Source organism: Thunnus albacares, chromosome 6 (genome assembly GCF_914725855.1).
Source record: "Thunnus albacares chromosome 6, fThuAlb1.1, whole genome shotgun sequence".
Classification (NCBI taxonomy): Eukaryota; Metazoa; Chordata; class Actinopteri; order Scombriformes; family Scombridae; genus Thunnus; species Thunnus albacares.
Window position 1 is genome coordinate 32,442,616 of NC_058111.1, and position 12,562 is coordinate 32,455,177.

The 12,562-nt window shown below is 41.4% G+C and overlaps 1 protein-coding gene across 1 annotated transcript in view; it reads right to left on the reverse strand.

Annotated features, from left to right (window-relative positions):
• LOC122983816 (alpha-2-macroglobulin-like) overlaps positions 1-12,562 on the reverse strand; it is a 52,314-nt gene that overhangs the window by 22,701 nt on the left and 17,051 nt on the right. Inside the window, exon 15 of the mRNA XM_044353943.1 lies at positions 4,169-4,318. Coding sequence (XP_044209878.1) covers positions 4,169-4,318 — 150 coding nt within the window. The remainder of the gene's footprint in view (positions 1-4,168; positions 4,319-12,562) is intronic.

The following is a 12,562-nucleotide window of genomic DNA, read 5'->3' on the forward strand; positions in this document are numbered from 1 at the left end:
AGCACCAAAAAAATGTTAACATTTTGTTGCATTGTGTTTGCGACTCACATGAGAAACCTAACAAGTTGACCTCAGAAGATTAGGGTGTGTCTAGGGCTAAATTTAATAAACCTGGGCAGTTCCACTCACTGTCTTGCTCTGGAAGATCTCAAAAGTGAATAGTTAGGAAATAGAAAGCATTACTCTTCTCTTTCCCTAAAAACACATTTTCTCAACCATTCCCAGGATACAGACCATATATAACAACCCAATCTCACGGCAATTCATGAAATAGTCATGAAATTTAATCTTTAGGTTCGTGTACTAGGACATGAATTTTCAATTATTTTGTGACACTCAGCATGACTTTCAAACTAATGTATTTCAATTGGAAGTATGTTTCATGGAGCATGTTCTTTTCTGTCAATCAGGATTTGGGAGCACAGAAGCTGTATTATTTTTCTTATTTAATATTCTTTTTTAACTATAACTGCTACATTATTCAACATTTAACCCCACATTTTGTCCTTATTTCCTTTATTTCTTTATTTTCATTTTATTAGTACAGTCAATGGTCCGTGTTTGTCCGGTGGACATACCGGAGGACCTGACTTATTGTGTGCAGAGCTCTTTTCAAAAATGTTGAGATTTAATATGACTGTCCTTTTCTGAAATTGGGCTGGTCACATAAAACGTGACAAAACCTGACAGTTTGACTGACAGACACACTGAATGTGACAGTTTAACAACCAAAGCAGCAGGATTAAAATCAGAGTTTTTATGAAGTTCTTATGAATTGTTGAGTGTTGAGTGAATCAGGGAAGTTAACATTAACAGCTTTATTTCCAGCCTGTCTGCCATGATGCATCAGCTGGTTTTGTTCCATTTCTTGGAAAGGATCCTGATTAACTTTCACACAGCTCCATGGATTTAGATTTAAATAGCTTACAACCTATTTATGTATTTTTTTCAGTAACATTGGTGGTAGCAGGTACTAACAGGCTAAGCTAACAGTGTGTTAGTGGTGTTGCATTTGCAGCGTTCTGAGCATGACATCAGAGGAAAATGGCCACCGTGTGGGCAGACTTGGCACTTTCGACTCCTGTTTTGACTAAAATATTTTGAAATAAACCAACGTCTTTACATTTTCTTAACATAGCTCATCTAGATGCAGTGTAATTACTAGTTCGGCTGTACTAGAAATTTGATATATTCAGTAGATATATCTTTTTGCAACCCTTTTTACAACCCTAAACCTGAAGAACTACAACTGTGGTGTAGATTTGTATCAAGATTTGTATCAAGCTGCATGGCACGGCTCTAGGGAATTGTAGTTTTTTAAAAATATATTAGTGTTTTTCCTAGAATTGGACATCGAAAATATTGAATTGAAATTACACTGAGGACTTTAAGGGGATGGTAAACACATTTGTGTAATACAATTTTAAATATCTAATTGTTAGATGGGTGAAAATTTATTTTAACCATATTTTACCTATATCTGATAGCGAACCCAGTTGTTGATTATACTCACATGATAGCTGAGGTCAAGAGCTCTCTATAACAGTTGGTCTCATGTCTTTGGCCTGTTTTGTTGCTGAATTATAAGCCTTCAAACATGCGCTAAGGTCAAGGTTCAAAGGTCAGTATTTCAAAGAAGGAGCCATGTAGAATCTTCATACTGACATATGTTACTCTGCAGGTTGAGACCTTTCCAATGATGTATTTGGTTTAGCTCCACAATAAAGTTTTAATTTTCTCATTTCATGGACACAAACCATCCCAGGCCTAGTTTCAGAGAAAACTTTGAAGGCCCAAGATATAAAATAAACCTTTTTGTTTGTTTTTTTCTTTTTTAGAGGAAATAATGACCAAAATGAGTCACCTTCAGAGATTATAATACTGCTGATAATCAAGGGCATTACTACAGGCTTGAGGGAAGGCCTGAAGTGCTTGGGTTAGGGTTGGGGCATAGGCTACTATTTACACAACCCTGGAGATTTTTTTTTATCTTTATGATTCTTGGTTTTGGGATTTATGTCAACATGACATAACCCATTTAATCAGGATCTGTTTTATTAGTCAATGCAAGCATACAAAGTGTCTTGGTGGTCCCAAAAAACACAACACAGAAGAATAAAAATAGATAAAAGTAAGTTAATATTAATAATAGTGAAATAATCTAAATAATACTAAACTTAAATTGAAATTTTAAAGTCTATTTAAATAATAGAATAGTAATAGTTTTGAAATGGGATGTAAAACTTGAAATTAAATATTGACAAAGGAAATGTGGGCTGTGCTATGGACAAAGAAATGAAGTGTATGAAATATATGAAGGTGACAAGAGTAACAATTAAATGTGACATGCATAAATGATTAAATAATGTAACAGTGGAGGTTGAATGTAATGCACATTCTAAAGTCCACTTTGATGAAATATATGAAATAATGAAAGTAATATATGAAGGTGATATGTGAAAGTGCAGGGATTAAATGAGGAATGTGAAACGTAAAGTCTAGTTTGATAATCCTGTCTTCATCCCATTTATATGGCCATATACAAGATGGTACAACATGCTTTATTGCATGACGTGGCTCAATATTAATTGATATGTTTTAAGAAAGATGATTTCATATTAAATATCCTCAGCCACATATTCTTGGAAATATGAAATTAAAAGAGCAACTTCACATTTTACAATCACAGGCTATAAAATGCCTTTTCTTAACAGAGACAACGGTGTGTGGATTCAGGTTGCAGCAAACGGAAGCAATTTGAAATGGAATGAAGTCCACTGACAGCAGACAACCCAAAACAGTAGTTGAACATGCCCACAACACAATGCACTTCCTTAGCCTATCACTATCAAAATCTGACAAAAAAACTTTATTTCTCAGAAAGATAAAGGAGAAATTATTAAAACTGATGACCATAACATTAACCTATTGTATTGTTGAGTTATCAAGGACACTTTTGTGTTTTTGTGTTGAGAAATGTTAAAGATATCATTAAAAGAAAACCTTAACATGGTAAAGAAAATACTTCTGGGCAGCAGGTCCTCCACTCTGCCCACTGGACTTGTCTTGCCCTCCACTTCTGCCTCCTCCTAGTGGGTGTGTGTGTGTGTCTCTCTCTCTCTGGGTTCTAATTGTAGGAGTGGAGACAGGTGTGTGGGAGTCGGGCGAACAGCTGCCATTCATCAGGAGGTCTGCTTAAAAATAGAGTGCAACCTCCTACTCACCGCCAGATCGTAGACTCTGTTCCTACAGTCAGTCACACTTCCAGCCTACTTATTACTGTTCTGTCAGTATCCAGCAATTGCCTGACTTTTGTTTTCTCTGTGCCTGCAGAAGACCTCAGCCTGACCCCGGCCCTGTCTCCAGTCCTACTGCCTCGCCGGCTCAGCCTATCCCTTGACCTGGCTCCCCACTCCATCCCCTATACCCAGCCTCACGCCCAGCCCAAGCCCCTAGGTTCCCCAGCTACCAGTCCAGACCTTGGCCCCAGTCTCCCAGTTTTACCGCCTTGCAAATAAATCCTTTTCCAACCCCACTCGCTGCCTCCTGCCTCGGTGTCTTGCTCGTGGGTTCATTAGCCTAGCCATAACAGGACTGACGCAGCCCATTGACTGTAAGCTAATGATAAAATTAAAATAAATAAATAAAAACAATTATAAAATCTACCTCAGACCCAAGCTAATGCTATCTTACCGGAAGTGCTGCACACTTGGGCTAATGTTAGCTACTTAAGCTAAATTGTGCTAACAGGGTAGGTATCATAATCAAGTAACATTAAACTTAGTGAAATACTGACACAATAGTCCGACTCAGTGTGGGTCCCGGAGCTGGGGAAAGCAGCAGGTGAGCCAACTGTCAATCACAGCTGTCAATCAACGCTTACACAGCAGATATCAAAGCTACTATGAGTCAAAATGACCACCAGCACACTTATTAGAGGGCCTGAATTTAGAGATGGAGACTGTACTCCAACTTAGTACTTCCAGAGAGAAGTTCATGCTTTTTGAATAGGAGTCATTTGGAGCATCTAGGGGCCCTTTATCGTACTTCGGCATTAACTTCAGACTCAAGTTGTGGAAGTTGCTGCTTGTTACAAACCCATTGATGTAACACAGAACACAATAAATAAATAAAATAATCGAATGCATCTGGTGTGGTTGATCTTGACCTTGTCTACATTCAGAGTCTTCCCTGGCTCCTTAATGAGGACGCTCTGGTCGACAGCGCTCACGCCACACAGAGAGTCTGGATGGGCCGTCAACTTCAGGATGCTTTCTTCTCCTGGAACAGCTGAGGACGGAGAAAACTCCAACAACACCTGAAACACACACACAAACAGATGCACCATAATGACCTTTAGAGCTGTAAACCTGCTGTGTTTTGCTCCAGCGAATCATCTGATAGAAGTAGTTGTAGCGACTACTGGCAACAATGTAAAAGTCGCTGAGAGGCTGAGGTTGGGCCTTGTTTGCCGTTTGTCTGACACGCTACCAAAAAGATTCGCTGAGATCAAAAAATAAGTTTAATAACTTTTATTAATGAAAAGGATCAACTTACTATAACGTGCACAAAATATACTCAAAATAATCACAGCGATCAGATGTAAAACAGCGGTCAACAAAAAATATGACGACCCACTCACCCTCTGTCTCTTTCTTACCAGCTGGCATGCAGGTGAACAGGTGCTTATATTAACTATAGTATACCACCGCCCATATGCATGTGACCTGATTATCAATCACCGTGATCGTGCAATAATAAACAAACCAAAATAACCCAAAATATAAAACAAAAAATTACTACTTTGCAATTCATTCAAACTTGAAAATCAATCCATTCATGGCTCCTACACGCCAGCCCCTAATTATTAGGTTATTACATAATAATTACTCACATTACAGATTTTAATAGGAGGCATGAAGCAATTAAAAGCTCAATAATCAAAGTCCATAAATTTACTTTATTTTTTCTTCCTCCCGATCCTGTACATGTGTCATAAGTCAGTAAGACCAGAGGTTACTAGCACATAGTCTTATCAGAGTGATCTTTATCATCACTTTATGTCTGTCAGTCAAAAATCAGAGTCAAAATGGAGGTCAAAGTGTCACAATGTGCATCAGCCACTCCTTATCCAGCTTCGGCCTCCTGTATTAGACAGACTTTGGTTATTGGTCGGTCCAGGCAGCTGCTCTTTGTTTTGATGCGCACCTGACGCACAAAACCTCTCCTGTCTGGAAAGGTTTGTAGGACTCTTCCCATGACCCAGGATTTACGAGGTGCCGTGTTATCCACTATAAGCACTATATCTCCAGGGATGAGGTTGCGCTTCACTCCTGACCACCTCTGACGCTCCTGCAGTTGAGGTAAGTATTCTTTAACCCATCTTTTCCAGAACAAGTCAGACATGTACTGCACCTGCTTCCATCGTCTACGAACATACATGTCTGTCCCCTGGAAGACTCCTGGTGGCAAAGATGGTAAGGTCTTCAAAAATAACAGGTGATTTGATGTCAATGCTTCCAGGTCATTAGGATCTGTGGATGCTTTAGTAATTGGACGGCCACTGATGATGGCTTCCTCTTCACAGAGAACTGTGTGAAGGCCTTCTTCGTCCAAGTTTTGCACTTTCAAAGTGGAATTGAGGACTTTCCTCACTGATCTAATTAACCTCTCCCAAGATCCTCCATGATGTGAGCCAGTGGGGGGGTTAGAAGTCCATTTTATTCCTTTCTGAAGAAGAACACCATTAATCTGCAACTGATTCCACTGCTCAATAGCTGTTCTCAATTCACGCTCTGCTCCAATGAAGTTTGTCCCATTATCAGAGTGCAATTCCTGAACTTGACCACGTCTCGCAATAAAGCGTCTGAGTGCATTAATGAAAGTCTGTGTCCAGTGAAGGTGCCACTTCAATGTGGATTGCGCGTATGGCCAGGCAGGTAAAAATGACTCCATACCTCTTCACTACACTCCTTCTGCTCCTCACCTCAAAAGGTCCGAAATAGTCTACTCCAACACGAGTAAAAGGAGGTTCATCTGGAGTAACTCTTTCATAAGGTAAGTCTGCCATCTGCTGGGACACTGGCTGAGCATTCAACCGTCAACAGATGATACACTTTGACCGAACTCTCCTTATGGCTGTACTGGCACCGGTGATCCAATATCTCTCACACAGTTTGGATAACATGTGGTTACGACCACCATGTCCCACCTCTTGATGAATGTGCCTCAGAAGAATGGCTGATATATGTAAATCCTTAACCAATATTATGGGATGTTTCGTTTCTGCTGGCACAGATGACCTGCTGAGCCGACCACCAACTCTCAGAACACCATCCTCCATCAGTGGGCAGAGTGGAATTCATCTGGAGAATTCCTCTGGAAACCTCTTCCTTTGACTAAACTTGATGATCTCCAGTTCAGCCTTCTCAAACTCCTCCACTGATAGACAACTTGAAACTGTCTTTCTCTTAAAAGTTTCCATGTCCTTCTCCAATGAACGTCTTTGTTGGTCCGTATCCAAGTCAGACTGTGCAAGAGCCATGCTCAATTGTCTCCTCTTCTGACAAACAGACAAGAGCCAAGTCTTAAATCTCAAGATCCAAGCAACAGACTTTCTCAGATGGGTCCAAGAGTCAAAGTAATGGATCATGCGAGTCACTGCATCAACCTCCTCTCTGACCTGTATAGCATTCACTGCAACAGCTTTCTTAACCTCAGGGTCATCTGATGGAAGTTGAAGAGCATCGTCAGGAGAGACAGGCCACTCTCTCAGGTTGAAGGAGAAAATGAGGCCCTGACACCCATGTTGCATTCTTGAGAAATGTATCTACTTTCACACCCCTGGAGGCAACATCGGCTGGATTGCTTGCAGTTTCAACATACCTCCATTGAGAAGGGTGTGAGGCCTTGCGAATTTCTGAGACTCCGTTGGCAACAAAGACTCTGAATCTGGAAGTTTCATTTCTGATGTACTTGAGCACAGAAGCACTGTCCGTCCAAAACACAGAATCCTGAAGATGCATGTGCAGCTCTTTCCTCCACAAGACATCAATGCGACTTGCCATGGTGGCAGCAATAAGCTCCATTCGGGGGATGGTAACAGACTTCAGTGGAGCTACCCTAGCCTTTCCCATAACAAAGGCACTGTGCACTTGAGTGGGCATTTCGTGACAACAGGTAAGTCACTACTCCATAGCCTTCTTCACTTACATCACAGAAATGATGCAGCTGTGCTGTAGTAACTTCTCCAAAGTCCAGTGGTTTCAGACATCTCATGATGTTACATTTCTCCAAATGACAAAGTTCATCCAGCCAACTTGTCCAGTCCTGAGCAACTGACTCAGGTATGACATCATCCCAGCCAAGTGCTCTCCTGCACAGATTCCTTAAGATCTTCTTCGCTGACAGGACAACAGGACTCAAGATACCAAGAGGATCATAGATGGAGCTAACTGTTGAGAGGATCCCTCTCCTGGTGAGTGGTCTGTCCTTGATCACAATCTTAAACTTAAAAGTATCAGACTGGATACACCATTCCACACCAAGTACTCTCTCTACTGGTAGCACATACTGATCCATGTCCAACCTTTTCATATCCTCAGCTCTGTGGCTCTCAGGTATCACAGACAGAACATCACGCTTGTTGCTTATCCACTTTGTGAGCTGGAATCCACCTTTAGTACAGATGGAGACGAGGTCATGATAAAGTGACACTGCTTCCTCCACCAAAGCCATTGACACAAGACAGTCATCAACATAGAAGCAATGTAGGACCTTATCCACCACTTGCTGGCTGAACTGTTCTTTGTTGTCCTCTGCACATTTTCTGAGGGCAAAATTGGCGGAGCTGGGAGATGACGTCGCCCCAAAGAGATGCACCATCATCCTGAAGTCGACGAGATCTTGATTTAAATCCCCATCAGGCCACCAGAGGAACCTCAGCAAATCAACATCTTCCACTGGCACTCTTACCTGGTGAAACATGGATTCAACATCTGCTATGATCACCACTGGTTCTTTCCTGAATCTGGTCACCACTCCTATCAGTGAACTTGTAAGATCTGGTCCCTGTAGGAGTTGAGCATTAAGTGATGTTCCCTGGAAACTCGCTCCACAGTCAAAGACAACTCTGATCTTTCCTTTTGTAGGATGGTAGACGCCATGGTGCAGGATATACCAGACCTTGCCATCACTACATTCCACATCCTCTTCAGGCACCCTTTCAGCATAACCTTTGGCAACAAGGTCATTCATGAAGGCCATATAATCAGCATGAAATGAGGAATCCTTCTGAAGCCTCTTCTTCAGGTGTAAGGCACGCTGCTCAATGATTTTCTTATTATTTGGCATGCTAACGTCCCTTTTCCTCAGAGGTAAGTTGATCTGATAGTGGCCATTCACTTGCTTTGCTGAGTTTGTGACCAGTTCCATAAACTTTTGATCTTCTCTTGACATGCCAATTTGTTCATCCATGCTGCTTTCAGGGAAATCTGCCTTAAATTGCTGCTGCCAAAGTTCGTCCAAACACACAACTGACACTCTGTTGTTCACTCACAGTCCATTGCATCTCCACTGTCTCCTTTCAGTGGTCCGTTCACAGTCCAACCCAGCATTGTCCTTATTGCATAGGGTCCATTATTAACACTGCGTATGACTTGCAATGGTTCCAAGGCCTTAGAAACATTTGTCCCTATCAACAGCTCAATCCCTGCCTCAATCTCAGGCAAATTGACATGTTTTAAACGAGGCCATCTCTGAAGATCACTCTGTCTTGGAATGTTCCCCTTGTGAACAGGCATGCACACCTGTGTGTAAGCCTTGGGCAGTTCACAGAAGTGCTCCTCATTCAAGCCAGCTACCTCCAGGCCTGACACGATTTGACTGCTCACAACTTTCTCTTGGCCCATTGTCCGTAAAAGAATATGTACCTTCTTCCCTGTAAGGTAAAGCTTGTGCATCAGAGACTCTGTACAGAATACTGCTGTACTGCCTTGGTCCAAGAAAGCATAGGTGGTGACAATTTTGCTCCCCTTTCTGGATTTAACTTGCACTGGAACTATGGGAAGTTTACAATTGTGATCACCAGCCCCAGTAAGACCACTTGACACCAGAGTGCTGTCCACTGACACCTCTACTTTCCTCTCAGCTAGCTCAGATTCCTTTTCCTTTGGAGGAATGTGAAGTATGGTTGGATGTTTAAGACCACATTTTGCACAGGAAATCTGTTTTCTGCAATCTTTGCTGATGTGTCCAATACACAAACAGCCAAAACAGACACCATTGTCCTTCAAGAAGCCAATCTTCTCTTTATGTGCTCTTTTCCCCAACTGAGGACACAAATCCAATGCGTGACCTCCTCGACAGCAAAGACATGTCTTCCTTTCAGTTTGAACATGTTCCTTCCCTTTGGTTCCAGGTTGAGTTTTGTTTCCCACAGGGGCTACAGTGGTAGCAAAACTAGTTCCCTTAATTCCAGAACGAGATTGTGGATTGTGCTTGCTTACACCTTTGTTTGTTGTCAGCGATGGAGCATCCTGTATGTTTCCAAACACTGGGTCAGTTAAGATTTTCACTTGTCTCTCAATGAAATTAGTGATGTCAATGAATGTAGCTCTCTGGCTGCGCCTTTCTTGCAGTTCACAGACTACAGTTCTCCAAATGTCCCTAAATGTGTAAGGCAATTTCCTTATAATGGCCAGCATATTGGCAGGCATGTCCAGCTCATGCAAGTATTGCACCTCTTCCATGGCATTACAGCAGCCTCTGAGGAAAAAGCTGTAATCTTGAAGAGATTTCACACCTTCAGTTTTGTTCGGAGGCCATGAAAGAGCCCTTTCCATGTATGCAGATGCAACCTTCTGCTCATTTCCAAACTGCTCCTGTAATAAAGCCTTAGCCTTAACATATCCCCTCTCTGGATCAATGTGCTGGCAGCTTCTAACAAGCTCTTTTGGATGACCCTTAGTGTGCTGCTCCAGGAAATAGAGTCGGTCACTGTGGCTCGCAGTGTTCCTTTCCACACCATCCTCAAAAGCCTTCATGAATGCATGATATTTTAATGGATCACCATCAAAAGTTGGTATATCTCGCTTGGGCAAACACGAAAGACATTGCTGCTGTATCAACAGTGTAGTGATTTCATTTTGCTTCCTCATAATGCCAAGCATGTTGTTTTGGTCTTCATTTTCTGCACCCATATTTGCATATGACACATTTCCATATTGCATCTGTGTAGTTGCTTGAGCATCATGATACACTGAATGTTGCTAAGGTTCATGGCACCCTACAGACATAGGCTTCAAATGAAAGAACTGAGATGGATTTCTCTCCTCAGGCCTTGCTCCTGTATCCAGGTGGTCACGTTTGATTTCCTTTTGTGACATTTGTGGAATAAATGGATTTGCCTCAGCACTGAGGGTTTGTGTTTTTCCTTGTCTTTTTTCCAAATAAGAATTCATTCCTTCCGATTGCTTTGTTATAGAGGTTTTCCTACTTAGGATGCTCTGAGATCTGAACACATTTAGCTTAGCCATGTGTGTAGCAATTTCCTGATCCAGTTGAAGCTACTCCTTCCTTTTACGTAGCCGTTCCTCCTCTTCTTCCAGTTCGTGTTTGTCCTTTAATAAATTTTGTCTTATCTTTAAAGCTGCCAAGTCCGCCTCAGCTTTAAGACGTGCAGAAGAAATACTAGAAGCAGCAGACTTTCTTCCTGTTGCAGAGTTTTGTGATCTGGACACTCTGCTTCCCACATTTGACACACTGTCACTTGGCTTTACATCATCTTGTATATCATCTGTCATGATTATGGATGTAGCCTGCATTATTACTTGAGGTTCATCGGCTATTTGAAGAAAAGACACATCTTCATTGATTTCAACAGGATCAGATTGAACACAACTGTCATTGTGGAGCAGTTCCTCTGGTTCACTCAACCACTGTTCAACATGCTCTTTAAGTGTGTTGCTGTAATTCACAATGCTGGAAAACCATTCATTTTGTTTCCTCTGTTCATCCTCTGGGAGTAAAGGAATCAACATACTATGTGACATGTTGGCATTTTCACAAAGTTGAATTAAACTCTTTAAAAGGGGTTGTACATGAGAGACATTTTCCCTTTTTTTTCATGAATGATTTCATTTGTGGTATGAGCCCTTTAATTTTATTCACAGTCATTTTGCGTTCCTGTTGAAGCTTTTCAATTTTATTCACCAACGCCTTTGCAGTGAGTTGAGCTTTTTCTTTCCCACTCTCCATTTGAGAACTTGCAACACCAGCATTTATTTGACTCATTTTTCCTCTTTTGAGTTCCTTTTCGATGTCTTTTTCAATACATTATTTGTGCATTTAAGGATACATCCACAGACCGAAAGGCAATTCATCCAGCAAACATTTCCACATCAACAGCACAGCGGAAACTTCAAAGAGACCAAGCAGAGATTCCTTATTTTTGCACCACAGTCAGGTTAATGCCAACACTCCGGGTGAGCCACCTCTCAACCGATAATCAATCAGCCAGTTGTCCCCAGCGGACACACGGCAGTGAATATGCAAGCCGCATTCCTTCCATTAATACACAGCTTAATGCGTACAAACACCGGTAAGCCTACCTGGCTTCTGTGGTTGGCTTTGACTGCGGCTCCTGAAGTTGTAATAGTTGACAGCCGGTGCCTTCTTCAGTCATTTACCCCCGACGATCGCTTTGTTTAATCCCCTTCCAATCGATCCTTGAGCCCATGCGCCATCCGGTGATGTTTCTCTTAATGCCGTTTTTTGTTGACAAAAATGGTGCGATTACTGGCAACAATGTAAAAGTCGCTGAGAAGCTGAGGTTGGGCCTTGTTTGCCGTTTGTCTGACACGCTACCAAAAAGATTCGCTGAGATCAAAAAATAAGTTTAATAACTTTTATTAATGAAAAGGATCAACTTATTATAACGTGCACAAAATATACTCAAAATAATCACAGCGATCAGATGTAAAACAGCGGTCAACAAAAAATACGACGACCCACTCACCCTCTGTCTCTTTCTTACCAGCCGGCATGCAGGTGAACAGGTGCTTATATTAACTATTGGATACCACCGCCCATATCAATGTGACCTGATTATCAATCACCGTGATCATGCAATAATAAACAAACCAAAATAACCCAAAATATAAAACAAAAAATTACTACTTTGCAATTCATTCAAACTTGAAAATTAATCCATTCATGGCTCCTACAGTAGTTATTATAATATGTATATAGAAGACACATTTTCTTATTTTTAAGATGATGGACTGATTGTTCACCCTCAGATTTCTGTCCAGGAACAGGCCAATTTGTTTGTCTGGAGGCATGATGGATCTCAGTGGTAAATGGAAATTTATCAAACTTATCTTAAAATGTCATTAGATTCAATCTGTAGCTGATTTGGCTGATACAGGGACAACCCATGTAGCTCATGATTTTCTGTTCTCTTTCTTAAGGTACAGTTACATTAGCCTCTCATCTGACAAAAGAAAGATATGAAATGAGGCGTGCAAGGGGAAGTTGTTATCGTCACTTCCCACTCCCTGCT